The sequence below is a fragment of the Lolium rigidum genome, chromosome 1, assembly GCF_022539505.1.
Source record: "Lolium rigidum isolate FL_2022 chromosome 1, APGP_CSIRO_Lrig_0.1, whole genome shotgun sequence".
In the NCBI taxonomy this organism is placed as follows: domain Eukaryota; kingdom Viridiplantae; phylum Streptophyta; class Magnoliopsida; order Poales; family Poaceae; genus Lolium; species Lolium rigidum.
Window position 1 is genome coordinate 25,394,696 of NC_061508.1, and position 17,189 is coordinate 25,411,884.

General features: G+C 45.0%; 2 protein-coding genes across 4 annotated transcripts; both read left to right on the forward strand.

The window, feature by feature from the left end:
- Positions 1 to 586: 586 nt before the first annotated feature.
- On the forward strand, positions 587 to 7,660 carry LOC124685092 (subtilisin-like protease SBT6.1). 3 transcript variants are annotated; one of them, XM_047219398.1, is made up of 10 exons: positions 587 to 791; positions 1,353 to 1,481; positions 1,936 to 2,088; positions 2,541 to 2,657; positions 3,359 to 3,543; positions 4,246 to 4,509; positions 4,655 to 5,741; positions 6,306 to 6,818; positions 6,961 to 7,025; positions 7,111 to 7,207. In XM_047219398.1, the coding sequence occupies exons 1-10, from the start codon at positions 675 to 677 to the stop codon at positions 7,205 to 7,207; spliced, it is 2,727 nt and encodes a 908-aa protein (XP_047075354.1). In that variant the 5' UTR covers positions 587 to 674. The 3 variants fall into 3 exon arrangements, with proteins under 3 accessions (XP_047075354.1, XP_047075352.1, XP_047075353.1); XM_047219396.1 differs by lacking the exon at positions 587 to 791 and having other exon boundaries at positions 1,369 to 1,481; positions 1,899 to 2,088; positions 2,536 to 2,657; positions 6,961 to 7,021; positions 7,111 to 7,660; XM_047219397.1 differs by lacking the exon at positions 587 to 791 and having other exon boundaries at positions 1,402 to 1,481; positions 1,902 to 2,088; positions 2,536 to 2,657; positions 6,961 to 7,021; positions 7,111 to 7,660.
- A 2,117-nt stretch (positions 7,661 to 9,777) lies between these two features.
- LOC124705669 (probable GABA transporter 2) lies at positions 9,778 to 11,559 on the forward strand. The gene is made up of 4 exons (XM_047237375.1): positions 9,778 to 10,177; positions 10,281 to 10,378; positions 10,536 to 10,722; positions 10,802 to 11,559. Exons 1-4 carry the CDS (start codon positions 9,778 to 9,780, stop codon positions 11,557 to 11,559), a joined length of 1,443 nt encoding a protein of 480 aa, XP_047093331.1.
- The last annotated feature ends 5,630 nt before the right edge of the window (positions 11,560 to 17,189 follow it).

Below are 17,189 nucleotides of genomic sequence, written 5' to 3' on the forward strand. Positions count from 1 at the left end.
TGACATTTCTAAGAGAAGACTGACATCACCCGATTGTACATGCGCTCACTATTTAAAGAAGATCTTTCCTCTTCTCGTTCTGCGAGGAGGAACGGTCGGGCCCACTGTCAGCGTGAAGTGTACTGTACGGCCCCGTGTCCGTAACACCGCAGTTAATTGCCCTCGTGCTCTCTGTCTCTGCCTGTCTCCCCTCTAGACCCACGCGCATTTCCGGCGAGCCACCGCGCGGGGCCCGCCGATCTCCGGCGACACCGCCGATGATGGCGGCCGAGAAGAGGAGGCTGGCGTGCGCCGCCGCCCTCCCGCTCATCCTCCTCGCGCTCCGCGTCCTCCCCTCCGCCCCCCCGCCCGACCGCGGGGAAACCCTAGCCCCGCCTGCGGCCAGGTACGTCGTGCGGTTCCTCGAGTACCGCCCTGCCGAGGACCACCGGGATTACCTGGAGGCCCGTCTCCGCGGGGCCGCCGCGTCCTGGCGGTGGGTGGAGCGGCGGAACCCCGCGGCCGCGTTCCCGACCGACTTCGCCGTGCTCGAGATCCGCGACGCGCGCCGGGACGCCGTGCTCCCGGCCCTCCGGGCGCTCGGCCGCGTCCGGGACGTGCACGCGGACACCAGCTACTCGCGGGGCGTCCTGTCCGCGGATCAGCCGCACGGGCGGGGCAAGCGGTTCACCGCCATGTCGTTCGAGTGCGAGGAGGAGGAGGAGGACGATGTATGTAGGAATACCGAGCCTGTTTCCAGCCAGAATAGCAATTCTTCCTCTGGTAGCTGGAGGCGGAAGCTTCAAATGCAGGTGCATTTCTGTACCCATGGTGGAAACATCTCTGCATCATCATTTCCTTGCAAACTAGCACTCCGTATCACTCTGTTCCATAATATAAGCCGTTGTTGGCAGCATCTTACAGCCGAACATGAGTGCTATCTGTATAGCTATCTCATTAAAGGAATTGAATCTGTTAAAAAAAAAGGAAGTAAAGGAATTGAAAGGCTATTTTTAACACCTTATTTGTTCTTATATTGTCAAGTTGTTGCGAAAATCGTTGTATTTGAGTAAAGGTGTTACATGTATGATTTTTCTGTAGTTACTAAAAATGGGAGCGTTATACCTTATACAGTTCGGAAATGGACCCAGAATATTAGCATATTCCTATACAAACTGGAAGCAGAAATGAATGTTTATGCAGTGTATATTCCGCTTAAAGTCAGAACTGCTCCGAATTAGCATGATGCCGTGGCACTAAGTTGCAACGCTAATGCCAGTATACAATGTTCTAAACATTAGATGATATCATATAGATGACTCATATTTTGTGAATTGATCAGGGATTCTGATTTAATATGTGTCCTTTGACAGAGATCACTTGTAACATCTCTATTTGGAGCTGAACGACTCTGGGGAAGAGGCTTCACGGGCAGGAAAGTCAAAATGGCCATTTTTGACACTGGTATCCGGGCAGATCATCCACACTTTCGTAATATTAAGGTATGATAATGCGATATGGAGTAAATTTTGTTACCAATGATTTTTTTATATAGTATGCATGCATAAAGAGGTAGGAAAACATGAATTTGGGGAAAGCAAGGCAAACAACTATTTTTGTAAAAGCTCATGCCGTGCTCTTGAACACCACATTCAGTATCTTACAATGAACCTATGAGTGTTCTTGCTTAACACTTTGCCCTTACTGAAGTGCTTCTTCGGAGATGTTACATCACTAATTCATGTCAGCCTTCATGAAAACTATGGTGGCGATGCCTTGTGGAAATTGCTATACTTTTATCTTCTTCTATGCAAAAGCAATTATAGCTTGCTACCCTGATTAATTATTGTTGCAAGACAAACGTATAGCTGCATTATTTTCTGCATATGACGTTATCTTAGAGTTTGTATTTTTCCCAGAAGGTTGAAGTCTTTCTAAGACAGCATAACTTTGTAGGAGCGTACAAATTGGACAAATGAAGACACGTTAAATGATAACCTTGGGCATGGAACATTTGTAGCTGGAGTTATTGCTGGTCAAGATGCAGAATGCCCTGGATTTGCACCAGACACTGAGATATATGCATTTCGAGTGTTCACAGATGCTCAGGTACTGGACTTGGTTGCTATATATGAAGCACACCCACCAGCTTTTCTCACCATCGTAATTATTTGTTACCTTCTTTGAGCTTCACAATTGCAAATGGAAGGGAATGCCCTCAAAACTGGGGAAACTGATCTGTAACTTTCTGTAAAGATGTAGAGGAATCTTCCACTGTCTTACATGCAATTGATATGTTATATGTGCCACCTCTGTCCCAAAATAATTGGCTCAGCTTTGTCTAGATATGGATGTATCTACACACTAAAATGGCTGAGTCACTTATTTTGGGACGGAGGGAATATTATTATTTCTGTAGGTGCAAAATAAAATTTAGAGTCATATTGAGCCATGAGGTGCTATGCTTTATTATTATTCTTATCTATTGGAAGCCCTACAATTAATTATGTTGAAAGTTGTGCTGGTAAGTTTTTGAGAATTTCTTCTTGTTCTCAGTGCAGATATCCTACACATCATGGTTCTTGGATGCATTCAATTATGCGATAGCAACTGGTATGGATGTACTGAATCTGAGTATTGGTGGACCTGATTACCTGGATCTGCCCTTTGTGGAAAAGGTACAACTTGGCTATGATTGTCAAACTTCCATGTGTTCCATTTACCTCTTCACTGTATTATTTGTATTACATCACCTTTCGGGTTTTGTACTGCATGGTTTTTAAAATATTGCAGCTTGTAGTTACAATGTAATGATAGTAGCTTGTAGCTCTTTAATGATGGGCTACTGGTAACTGGCAGCATCCTTAGTATAGTATGTATCCTGGCTTCTTTGTCAATTAGTTATCATCTTATTATTTTAGTTGTTGATGATAGGTGTGAGCTTATTGACATAGCACTGATGGGAAGAGGCCCACTTATTAACCCAATAAAGTCGTTGTTTTGAATAAAGGATTCTGTAGTAATTTGTAGCATTTAATCTATACTAGGAATCCACATACCATATCTGTGCAGATCTAATCGGCCATGAATTAGTATTTATTGGCTAAAGTTCTTTGTGAATGTTGTCTGTCATTGACTTGAATAACTCAGCTGGATTGTCCTGTTCTTTATCCTTGCTGTCTCATGTTTTTGGTTTCACTGCATTTTTCCTTCATTGCATGGTATTGCATACTTTTCTGCTTACTTGAGTAAAAAGAGCCAGTCTGAGTCACCAGTGCTAAAATATGTTACCTGCTGCTTAATGAGTAAAAATTTGGGTCAAGAATGTCTGCAGTAAATTTCCAGTGGGAGCTTGAAATCTTCTGAATTGTTTCTGTAGGTCTGGGAGCTCACAGCGAACAACATTATTATGGTATCAGCTATTGGAAATGATGGTCCTCTCTATGGCACATTAAATAACCCAGCTGATCAAAGCGATGTCATCGGAGTTGGTGGTATTGATTACAACAACCATATAGCTTCATTTTCCTCTAGGGGCATGACTACCTGGGAACTTCCTCATGGGTCAGTCTTTTAACTTGGTAGTGTACTGTTTTCTTTGATTGTCACTAGTTTTCTCATATCCACGAAAAGATTTTGCCGGGTCTTTTTAGCGTACATTGGCAAGAGTTCACTAGAACAGTGGGCGAAGGGTATGCATTGTTTGCTATATCTGTAATCTTGAAATGATTGAACGTTTAGGTTATGGATATTTCATATTTTCATCTTTTCTATGGAGGTAAAGGTCTTTGCTGGGTCTTCTTTATGAAATTTTCCATCTCATATGGTGTTTCTTGTAAACCAATACACACAATATTGTTTCTGGTGTCAAGCAAAATTAGTCATGTAAAGTTCCAAGCAGATGACTGTATTTATAATGTTGTGACTCTTGATGGCTGTAGTTACATCCTTTTTATGTTGGTGTGACATATTTCAACATCTGCACCTTTTATGAGAGCTTCTTGTTTGGGATGCTAGTGCAGAATATCTATGTGTTCTTTTGTGAAATGCGATGGAAAAAACTATTTTCGGTACTCCTAACTTTTATGGGTTACTTATACTTAGCTTGTAATTGTTACTGAAGAGAAAAAGCTGATGTTGCAAAGGTGATGTATGTTTTGTAGTGATTCCTTTTTTACAGTTCCAATCAACCTTACTCTTATACTCACCTCATTTCATTTTGGAAAATAGTATCCTCAGAATGTGTGTCTTCAATTTTTTTTGCAGATATGGCCGTGTAAAACCTGACGTTGTCGCGTATAGTCGTGATATAATGGGCTCTAAGATCAGTACAGGTTGTAAGACCCTTTCAGGTACCAGTGTCGCAAGCCCGGTGGTTGCTGGAGTAGTATGTCTGCTAGTTAGTGTCATACCAGAAGACAAGCGGAAGTCCATCCTTAATCCTGCTAGTATGAAACAGGCCCTTGTCGAGGGCGCTTCTAAACTTTTGGGGCCAAACATATATGAGCAGGGTGCGGGCAAGCTTGATCTGTAAGTTTCTTGCCTCTGTTTTATATACCTCTTCATAGGTCTATGGTGTGTCGGACATTTCAAATGTATCCCTGTCAACCTTGTCTGCCTTTTGTTTTTATTGTTTGCTCAAGTCATGCTCATTTATTCTACCATCCTTTTTCAGCTGGCAATCATATGAAATATTGAAAAATTACCAACCACGTGCAAGCATATTTCCAAACATGCTTGACTTCACCGAATGTCCATATTTCTGGCCTTTTTGTCGCCAACCTCTGTACGCTGGAGCTATGCCAGTAGTCTTCAATGCTACAATTCTGAACGGGATGGGGGTGATCGGTTATGTTAAGGATCCACCTGTATGGCAGCCATCTGAAGATGTGGGCAATCTTCTTAGTGTTCACTTCACATACTCTGACACCATCTGGCCTTGGACAGGGTACCTTGCCCTGCACATGCAAGTTAAAAGCGAAGGTTCTCAGTTTTCAGGTATAATTAGTGGCAATGTTACTCTGTCGATTTACAGCCCAGCTGCTCAGGGGGAAAGCAGCCCACGGAGTAGTACATGTGTTCTTTACCTGAAGATCATGGTGGTTCCAACACCTGTTAGGTCCAGAAGAATACTGTGGGACCAATTTCATAACATCAAGTACCCATCTGGATATGTTCCAAGGGATTCACTTAATGTGCATAATGATATCCTTGATTGGCATGGTGATCACCTGCACACAAATTTTCACATACTGTTCAACATGCTGAGAGATGCAGGATACTATATTGAGACCCTTGGGTCACCACTTACCTGCTTTGATGCTAGCAATTATGGTACACTGCTCATGGTTGATCTTGAGGATGAGTACTTCAGTGAAGAGATTCAGAAACTGAGGGATGATGTTGTACACAAGGGGCTTGGTCTTGCTGTTTTTGCTGAGTGGTATCATGTTGATACAATGGTGAAGATGACATTCTTTGATGAAAATACCCGCAGTTGGTGGACTCCGATTACTGGAGGTGCAAATATTCCTGCCCTTAATGAACTTTTGGCACCATTTGACATTGCTTTGGGGGGCAAAATACTGAGTGGCGACTTCTCAATCAACGGCGAGCAGTCGCACTATGCTTCTGGGACTGATATAGTGCAGTTCCCAGCAGGAGGTTTTTTGCATAGCTTCGAACTCCATGAGAACTCCAAAGCTGCACAGGATAGTTCAACCCCAGATACACAAAACTCCCAGTCCCAGGAGAAGAGGAAGGTTAGTTGGTTAATTTCTGGTGTTACATTCTTTTATCTGCGAGTGTGAGGTTAGGAGCTATCATCATGTTAACCTCGTAATGGTAGCCCCTTCGATGTATAACACTCTTTTGGTTAAACAGAAGCTCAAGGTTTATACTGCTAGATTTGCAATAATTTTTTTTTAAACAAATGCAAAGAGTGATATTGTTACATGGATGGTGGTTTCTTGTTGTGTCACACAAGTCACTAACTGACTCTGGTTTGCCATCGTGATGAGTTTGAGACCACAGAGGAGGTGTGGACCTGTCTTAAATTGCACCTCATGTTTCACTCCCATAGCCTGCTTTGATACCAGTCATCATCCAGCGTGGCGAAACTGCTTCCAACACTGGACTTGGGTCTATTTGCTCTTGTTTCGGAAGTTCTCGTTGTAGATGCAAAATTTTTTTTGGCCGTACGATTTTATCCACAAGAATAGTTTTTTGGACCTGTTTTACACTAGTATTTTTTTTCTCAACCTTCACATTATGTAACATTGTCATATGAATTCGTTATTCAAGGCTTATCTATTTCTCCTTGTCAGCTCTCCTCGATTCTTGGTATGACTGAAGCAGGCGAAGGGAGAATAGCAGTTTATGGAGATTCAAATTGTCTTGACAGTAGTCACATGGTAACAAACTGTTATTGGCTATTGAGAAAAATTGTGGAGTTTGTTGGCAACGGAGTCAGAGATCCCGTCCTTTTCTCAGAAGCGGCTCAGTTGAAATTTCCAGTTTTTGAGAACATCCAGCAACCCTTGCGTAGACCTGATGTAAATTTTTCGTTGTATTCTACTGTCACTGACAAGGAATTGATCTGTCACAAGGATTCCCGGTTTGAGGTTTGGGGAACAAAAGGTTATGGTATTCAACCAGCAGGCACAACAAGAAAGCTGCCAGAATACCAAGGGAGTGAAGTTTCTAGTACTCCCAATCTGACAATAAAAGCTTCTGAAAACAGACAAGATGAAGGTGGCTTGCAAAAAACTAATTCAACACCAAGTGCTAATAAATTTTATGATAAAAGAGATTACTTTGGCTTTATTAGTCATGAAGAGGTACCATGCAAGCAACACTTTTCCTTTCTTTGTTCTGTCGGCTTCAAGGTTCCCTTTGAGCTGTGGAAATTATGTAAACACTAAACTGACTAGCATCATTGACATTTGTTAGTGCTGATTCTGTGGTACTACTGTTTTGCAGGTTGACATAGGAATGTTAGTGGCAAGCCAATGGATGGTACCTTGCTTTGCTGCCACTACTTGTAAGTAATGTACACTTAATATTAAATACATGCAAATGTGGGCCCGCCAATGCGTGTGTAACTTTCTCATCCGCTTCTCCAATACGCAGGCCTTATGGTGTACCTCAGTTGCCGAGCGCAACAAAAGCGCCGTCGACGAAGGAAAGGGTTGGCAACTGGTCGTCTAACAAGTTTGGTATAACGTGAACAGCTATTTGGGGCCAAATAAGGCTTTGACAGCTGCACTTTTGGCTGGCAGCCATGGTAAGATAACCGGAGCTACATCGGCCAAGAGAAAATAAAGAAGCTCAGCCCTGCTAGAGATCCCTGATCATAATTTCAGTCTGCAATGGGCATCAACTGAGGCTGCTCTCAGCACCGTATCTGGGGATGCATGGCTCATATTTTATTCTGAGCGAAGAGGGCTGGTTCAACGCTTCCGCAACTGCATGTAGGATCCCCACTCTGTTCCAACCTTGCATAGCCATCTAGTTCGTAGTTGCTCAAAATTTTGTCTCTGTACTAATACACTGCTTGTTAGGACATCCTCGATGAGAGCTAATTCACTAGGAAGAGGCTAGAATTAGTAGAAAATTGCTTATTAACCACTCACCGAGACGTGGTTTGCAAATATGTCATGCAATAGATATATTTTGCTTACGTGACCACTGAACAAAAACTCATTGCCAATATGAATATGTCATCATTACCCTTACCCGTGAGCTTACGTTGAATCACGTATGTGTCATTATGTACTACCTCGGGCCCAAATTACTTGGCACAATCATGCTATGTCCAATACGGAGTATAAGTGTACTCCTGAGTGCGCCAATTGATTTAGGCCGGAGCCCGGAGGGACTAATGAATTTTGAAAACTGGCGGAGTGGCCTGTGCAGTGTCAGCCTAGGTTTTCAAATTCGGAATCTTTGGCATTTGACTCCACTTCCGAGTAGTTGTTTGCATGATACATAAAACAGAGCAGTGTTCTTTTTATTATGTTTTCCCTCTGATTTTATGGTTCTGATTTTGTGAGTGAGCAGCTTTGTTGAGCGCACTCCGGTAGACATAAGGACAGGTTGGGTTAGCTCAGATGGTCGAGTACCCATTGATCTGTTGGCGCTTTACCAACCCGTTTGAGATCCGTTAGTCGTTCTCTCTTCTCAATTGCCTCAGTTTGAGTTTCGTTTTGACAGTAGTTTACTATTTTTTTTTCGCAGTCATCATGCTAGTTACCTTTGTTATTGATCAAATAGTTTCTTTCCTCAGCTTCTAGGCTGAGCGATTCTTATCTTATTCACGTTAGCAGGCTGATAATTCTACGGAAAGAATTTACGTCATAAAACACAAAAATATTTTGAAGTTTGAGTGAGGATAATTGCCTTTAATTCAAAAACATGGAATTGTGTTCACCTTTGTAAGCAAAAAATCTCCGGTAAATCCTATGTTGCTTCCCGATTTCTTGAATTGGTTGATTGTGTTTTCTAATTGGACAATGTTGTGGATCCTCACACAAATTGAAGCAGTTATGCATTTCCCCCCGCTATTTTGCACCAAAAGACACAACCTGTACAAACTTGTAAAAAATTGAAAAGTCAAACATAAACTCAAAAAAGCCATGTACAAATTCATTGGGATAAAGGCCTGACATACTGAAATGGAAGATATGCTCTGAGAAAGTAAGCGTAAAAATCGAACAAAAAATAAGTAAAAAAGAAATATGAAATAAGTTGTCCTGTGGAGTCCTAGCCAGTGTAAAATGTAGAAGGGAAGTTAGGGATTGTTAGCAACTTAATGTACATAGGTAATTACCGTTGACATAAAAAACAATACACTTCATTACACCATAATTTTGTCCGTATGTAACTACTGTAAATGCACAAAATAAATTTGTACGTGCAAAATCTAATTGGTTTTTAGTGACATTTTTCACTCTCCTAAAGCGATGCTCGATGGTTCTCTCTCAAAGTTTCATAGTACGGCTCATAAAGTTAATCCCTCGATAGTTAGTACAATTTTGAATATCTCCTTTATTCTTGAAGATAGTAGGTACAGAGGTACTAATATGCTTTTTTTCTTCACTCATCAGGTATCTTATTCAACCGAAAAGTGTGGTTAAATAGCTTAGTTAGCCATCGCCTCATCTTCAAGACTTCTCCACACCTCATTGAAATATCATTTGGGACAAGAGACTTTCCTCCTTTCATTCTTTTGATGGGCTCTTTAACCTCAAGCTCTTGAATCGTCCGCACGAATTATGTAAACTATTTCTATGAATAAAAAAATCATCATCATTTTTCTTGCGTCCAGGCTACCCAATGCAAAGGATCAATCCTGCCATGGCAGACTATTTTATGTCCGTGGCCCGACATATACAGATGGAAATAGTCATTTTTCGTGATCAAGTGCATGCCCATAGAGGATCGAGGATCCGGTTGCAGTTAGGACATGCCTCGTTGTGCTTACACACTTACTACTGTAGTATATAGTAGAGCGAAGGAAAGAAGAATCTCCGGAAGTTGTCTTCCGGTACGTTGACTTTGTCAGGCACAGGCTAGCTTCAGCCTTCAAGGTCTCCTCGGTCGTACGTACAGCCTTACCCGGCTGTGCTGTGTAATCCAGCAAGAACACGATCTCATCTCCTCGATCCCACATGCGCCCGCGGCATTAGCTCCGCGCGCTTCCGTATTATCCTTCGTCTCTACGTGACAATGCTTGATATACGGCGGACTGGTAAGTAATTACTAGCTTGATCGGTTGTCGTTGCGAGGCATCCATCCATGGCCGGCCGCCACACCGGAGGGACCCCGTTCCTCGTCTCGCCGGAGACGGGGCACGCCATGCCCTGCTCCTCCGACGCCTCCTACTCCTTAACCGCCACCGGCGACGGCGATGGCAAGGAGGCGGCGGCGGGCGACGCCGGGGCGGAATTCGTGCTGGAGTCCAAGGGGACGTGGTGGCACGCGGGGTTCCACCTGACGACGGCCATGGTCGGGCCGACGGTGCTCACGCTGCCGTACGCGCTCCGGGGGATGGGCTGGGGGCTGGGGCTCGCGGCCCTCACCGCCGTCGCCGCGGTCACCTTCTACACGTACTACCTCATGTCCAGGGTGCTCGACCACTGCGAGGCCGCCGGCCGCCGCCACATTCGCTTCCGGGAGCTCGCCGCCGACGTCCTCGGTAACTACTTATCTCTGTTTCGTCCATCAATGCGCTAATTCATAACATTACTATGCACCAACCAATTCGTGGCCTGGTTAAGATTATCTATGTATTTTGGCAGGATCTGGATTGGTGTTCTACCTGGTGGTCACCGTGCAGACGGCGATCAACGCCGGGATCACCATCGGCAGTATCCTCATCGCCGGCGACTGCCTGCAGGTACATGCATAGTACTCAAACTTGAGCTGAGCACATGGTCAGAAACTCCTACAAGACAGGGACAAATCGTGTCAACAAAAACTGAAATAAAATGCTGCAGAGAAACACAATGTCCACCAATCTTATTTAGCCTGTCTAACTGATCTTTCTTTTGCAGATCATGTACACGAGCTTGGCGCCAGATGGCTCCTTGAAGCTGTACCATTTCATCATAATCGTCGCCGTCGTGCTGTCCCTGTTCTCTCAGATGCCGTCCTTCCACTCGCTGCGGTACATCAACCTCGGCTCGCTGATCCTCAGCTTCGGCTACACCATCCTCGTCTCCGCCGCTTGCATCCGGGCAGGTGCAGCACATAAACACCAACGATCACATATTTCTAAAGAAATATCTCTTGTCGATCTCAATTCTGGAATTTTTTATAGGTATGCTGAGCAATGCTCCGGTGAAGGATTACTCGTTGACTCCGTCCAAGTCCGGGAGGACCTTCGACACTTTCCTGTCCATCTCCATCCTGGCCACCGTGTTTGGCAACGGCATCCTACCGGAGATCCAAGCCACGCTGGCGCCACCGGCGGCCGGGAAGATGCTCAAGGCGTTGCTGCTCTGTTACACCGTGATCTTCTTCACCTTCTACCTGTCGGCCATCTCCGGCTACTGGGCCTTCGGCAACGCCGTGCAGTCCAACGCGCTCCAGAGCCTGATGCCGGACTCGGGACCCTCGCTGGCGCCGACGTGGCTGCTCGGCCTCTCCGTGGTGCTCATCCTCCTCCAGCTCCTGGCCATCGCGCTGGTGTATTCGCAGGTGGCGTATGAGATGATGGAGAAGCGGTCGGCGGACGCGAAGCACGGAAGGTTCTCGCGGCGGAACCTGGTGCCGCGCGTGGCGCTGCGGACCGGCTACGTGGCGGTGTGCTCGCTCGTGGCGGCGGCGCTGCCGTTCTTTGGCGACATCGTGGGCGTGATCGGTGCCGTGGGGTTCATCCCGCTCGACTTCGTGCTCCCCGTCGTCATGTACAATGTGGCGCTGGCCCCGCCTAGGAGGTCGCCGGTGTACATAGTCAATGCGGCAATCATCGTCGTGTTCACGGCCGTCGGGGTCATCGGCGCAGTCGCGTCCATTCGAAAGCTTGTGCTGGACGCCGGACAGTTCAAGCTATTCAGCGACCACGTTGTTGACTGAGTTCATTGCTTCGGTTTACCCCACCCAACAACCACACCCTTCTTCCCAGTTTTTTTTTTGAGAGAAAGCATATATAGCTTTATTACGCAACAATCTGGGCAGAATCGTCCATTACAGCAGTACTGGGCACTGGCGCACTCCGGCACCTCATACTCCCACTGGAGTTTACATCACATGTAATGTAAGACCATGTTTGGCTAATTCATGGGCAGCTTTATTAGTAGCTCGCCTGGTATATAGGACTGAACAAGAAGAAAACCATGTTTTACTCTGAACCTTGAGATCCTCAATGATCGCCGCCTCCCTTGAAAAGTCAGGCTTCTTATTATTCAGCGCCATAGCTAACACTTGAGCATCAGTTTCAAATACAACTCTGATCACGCCTAGCTCTGCTGCAAGATTAAAGGCTTCCTCCATTGCCTTGAGCTCCGCTGAGAAAGCATCATGAATGGCGGTTGAGCTGCCAGCTCGCGCTTCAACAACTTGTCCGTCAGCCGAACGTGCTATGATCCCCCATGCTCCAAGAGCTTGTCCCTCTACAAAGGCTCCATCAGTATTAATCTTTATAGTACCCTCGGACGGTGGTCTCCAGCTCCCCTCCTTTGAACCCATCTGGTTTGTATCCTTTGCAAAGGAGGACAAATATTCAGCTGCTGTGCACTTAACCCGATGTGCTAGGTTCGGTGTGTGCATTGGAATTTCTCCCTCTCGTATTCTGTTTCGTTCCTGCCACCATAGCCACCACATGGTGATGATTTGTATCTTTTGTGTTTCTGGCAAACTCCAGATAAGGTCCATCGCTGCTTCAATGCTACTGCTTGTCTCCAAGTTTTGCCTCAGATTTTCATACCCCAGTAACCTCCAAAGTGGTTTCACTTCCTTACACTTCACAAATAGGTGACAACCCTCCTCAAGAGCACGGTTGCAGAACAGGCAATTTGTGTTTTCTATAGAAACTCCTCTTCTAATAAGATTATCTCTGATGGCGAGGGAATTGTGTGCACATCTCCACCAAAAATGTTTGACTTTATTTGGGCACTTGAGCTTCCAAATACGCCACCATTTCTGCTTTCCTCCTCCTCCAAGGACTTCTGGTCTTTGCAGACTAGAGCTAGCATCAGTTTCGGTTCTTTGCATTTCAAGTTCAGTAAATAACTTGTAAGCATTCTTGACCGAATGAAGACCGCGAGGATCAAACTGCCAAGCAATAAAATCGACCGCTCCATCTCGAAGAGGCATGTCTAGTATCATACGTGCTTCCGCTGCTGAAAACGTGTCCACAACCAGTTGTTGATCCCATTGTCCTGTTACTGGACTTATAAGCTCAGCCACCTTAGTCAGTATACTGTCCCCACAAGGTGTAATAATTTTTCGTGACCATGCCCTTGGAATCCACGGATCCTGCCATATTTAACTTGTTCTCCATCCCCAATTCTCCACACTGCTCCTTCCTTGACCAGCTCGACACCATGGAGAATACTTCGCCAGGTGTAGGACATGCTATCAGTTGGTTCAGCTTCGAGAATGTGACAGTTTGGGAAATATTTGGCCTTCAAAATTGTTGCACAAAGGCTGTCTGGATTTTGGATAAACCTCCAGACTTGTCTCGAGAGCATAGCAATATTAAAACCGTGCAGGTCACGGAAACCCAAACCACCCTGACCTTTTGGTTTGATTAATTTCTTCCAACTCAGCCAATGGATCTTGTTCTCCTTATCTTGTTGGCTCCACCAATATTTTGCTATCATAGCACTAAGCTCATCACAAAATCCCTTTGTGAGGTAAAAACATGACATAAGAAATGTTGGAATAGCTTGGGCTACGGCTTTTATCAAAATTTCTTTCCCCGCTTTAGACAACAGCTTTTCCTTCCATCCCTGTATGATTTTCCAGATTTTATCTTTTATATAAGCAAATGCCTTCCTCTTTGAACGACCTATATACACGAGCATCCCCAGATATTTCTCATTCCAGTCCTCACTTTCAATACCCAACTCAGATTTGATCATATCCTTGACTCGCCGTTTTGTATTCGCACTAAACAACAATGATGACTTCTCTGAATTTATGCATTGGTCTGAACAATTCTCATAGAGACAAAGAATTTCCTTTAGCACCCTTGCTTCCTCTCGCTGAGCTTTCATGAGCATGACAGAGTCGTCCGCGAAGAACAAATGGGTAAGACTTGGAGCCCTCTGACAAATCTTCAACCCATCGAATGTTCCTTGCCTTTCAGCCTCCTTCAACAACGCAGCTTAGTCCTTCCGCGCAAATGACAAATAAATAAGGCGACAAAGGGTCTCCCTGACGAAGACCCCTAGTTGGTGACAATTGTTCCGTGGCCTGCCCGTTGACCTTAATTCGATAAGTCACCGTTGTCACACAGCGCATCACCACCTCCACCCAACTCTGGTTGAAGCCCATCTTTAACATCATTTGACGCAAAAATTCCCATTCCACGCGGTCATAGGCTTTACTCATATCAGCCTTGACAGCCACATAACTCTCTCCTCCTTTCCTTCTATTCTTCAGAAAATGTGTTGCCTCATATGCCATTAAAATGTTGTCTGTGATTAGCCTCCCGGGCACAAATGCACTCTGATTGTCCGAGATGATGTTCGGAAGAATGAGCTTGAGTCTATTTGCGAGTACCTTTGAAACTAATTTGTAAAGGACATTGCATAGACTAATAGGCCTCAGGTCTTTAATTCTCGAGGGATCCCTCACCTTTGGAATCAGCACAACAAATGTTTCATTCCATCCGTCTGGCATAGCCCCACCTTTTAGCACATTCAGAACCTCCTCCACTATAGTGTCCCCTATGACATGCCAATATTTTTTGTAAAACAGAGATGGCATCCCATCCGGACCAGGCGCCTTGAGGTCCCCAATGTGATCTAGCGCAGCCTTTACTTCCATTGCCGTGAATTCAGCCGTTAGACATTCGTTCATAGCTTGTGTCACACATGGCTGCACCACTGCCAATAACTCTTCAATGCGATCACCTCTTTGAGAAGAGAAAAGGTCCTGAAAATAAGATAGAATATAAGTAGTTAAACCTCCTCCCTCTTCCACCTCTGATCCATCCTCCCTTCTTAGCTTCTTGGTGCGGTTATTTTTCTTTCGCGCCGAAGCAAAGGAATGAAAGTAACGTGTGTTTCTATCACCCTCTTTCAGCCACCATGCATGTGCACGCTGCCTCCATTTTATGTTCTTCATCTCCTCCAAATGTTCGAGGTGGCAGCGTAGCCTAGTTTCCTCCTCTACTTTCTCCCTTGAGATCGGTGCAAGCATGCATGTCTCCAACTCATTTCTAGCCTTTTTTATCCGCTTATCCAAATCTCCAACAACATCCCGGCTCCAGCAAGTTAAATCATTAGCTACTGTTTTAATCACTTGGGCCACATTTCGTCCTCCCTCCTCCCAACCTCTCTTCCATGCCGCCTCAATAATCTCATCACAACCCTCCTCCCTCACCCATCTTTCCTCAAAACGGAAGTTCGGTTCACAACAAGGACCCTCTTCCTCACCCTCCGTATCGATTAGGACTGGCCTGTGATCAGAATGCCTCGGGTTACCATTTACAACCTTAAATTTTGGAAACTTTAGACACCATTCACTATTTCCTGTAGCTCGGTCCAAGCGTTCACATATATATCCATCCACATTGTGACAATGATTTCGCCACGTGAATTTATCTCCTGCATAGCCTAAGTCATTCAAACCGCAACTCTCCAAAGCATCCCGAAACTGATCCATACATACCTGGGGCCGAACCGCCCCACCACACTTCTCATCACTTGTAAGTATCTCGTTAAAATCACCCGCACAAAGCCATGGTCCGTGTCTTTGGTGCCGCCGACCAAGAGTACGTAGCATCTTCCATGTTTCCTTCTTTCTCTCTCGTCCGTGATTCCCCATATACTCCGAGTCAGCCTCCGCATCTCCCCATTTGATTCTCAGTAATATCAAAGTCAATGTGTCTCCTCCCGGATGATCGAAGTGACAAGTTCAAATCTTTCCTCCGTAAAGCCGCAAGCCCCCTACTTCTACCATCGGATTCACCACCCACATGCTAGCGAGCCCTAGCATCCACCTAAACCTCTCCATCTCACGTCCATCAAGTTTTGTTTCAAACAAGAATAAAACATCGTGGTCTTCCCTCCTCTTGAGCTGCAAGAGGCTATTCACCGCCGGCCATTCCCGTCCCCGACGCGTTGTGTCCACATATTTTCATTGCGCCCGGCGGGGCTGGTTCTGCAGCCCGGCCGATATTGCTTCAATTTCCACGACCTCATCAGAGGTTGTAACTCCCTTCCCCTTCTTCATCACTCCCTTATCACTATCCTCCCCACTCCTCTTCTTCTTTTGAGCATTTTCCTCATCAATGTCCATCACATCCTCTGTGCTCTGACGTTTCCTTCCCACTATCACCTTTGGGGAAGTATCTGTGCCTTTTGCTTTGCGCTGCCTCCTCCTATATGTTCCCTTGATTTCCCTTCCACTCCTCCCAGCTGATGCTTGGACGTTGCATGACCCCTGTGGCTGCTTGTCCTTTAACGCAATTGTCTTTCCTTGCATCAACTCCTGAGCCTCCGACCGACATAGCTGCCCATGTCCATCCATCACTACTTCTGGTTGGTTATGTATTTGCAAACCTTCCTTTATTGTAGTGGTAAACCCTTTATCATTTTGAACGGGTCCTGGTGCTATCTTTCCGTTCTCAATGCCTGCTCGTTTTGTTTCATCAAGACTGGGTTGTTTCGTAAAGCCTTCCCCTACTGTCGAATTGTCATTTTGATGTCCGTTTTTCGCACTTCTATCAGTCAACTTTAGTGGACTAGAACCCACTTTCTCCTCCCCATTATTCCTACCACCACGGCCCGAAACCCGGGTCAGGTCCTTCCTCCATGAGAGACTATCACTTCCAGAGTCGCTTCCCCAGCTTCCTGGGCCATTGTACTTCCTATTATCATTCTGGTTTCTGGTAGTCCACAAGCCTCTATCCCCCGAGTTGTTGCTCTTCTGATTCGGCGTCCACTTGAGCCAACTGCCGAATTGTTGTATCTCCCCTTTTTTCAACTGGATATCACACCCTTTATCTTTATGGCCGATCATCCCACATGTAAAACAAAAGTCAGGCAGGTACTCTGTTGGAGATATGCCCAAGAGGCAATAATAAAATGGTTATTATAATATCTTTAAGTTTATGATAATGTTTACATACCATGCTATAATTGTATTAACCGAAACATTGATACATGTGTGTTATGTGAACAACAAGGAGTCCCTAGTAAGCCTCTTGTATAACTAGCTTGTTGATCAATAGATGATCATCGTTTCATGATCATGAACATTGGATGTTATTAATAACAAGGTTATGTCATTATGTGAATGATATAATGGACACACCCAATTAAGCGTAGCATAAGATCACGTCATTAAGTTATTTGCTATAAGCTTTCGATACATAGTTACCTAGTCCTTATGACCATGAGATCATGTAAATCACTTATACCGGAAAGGTACTTTGATTACATCAAACGCCACTGCGTAAATGGGTGGTTATAAAGGTGGGATTAAGTATCCGGAAAGTATGAGTTGAGGCATATGGATCAACAATGGGATTT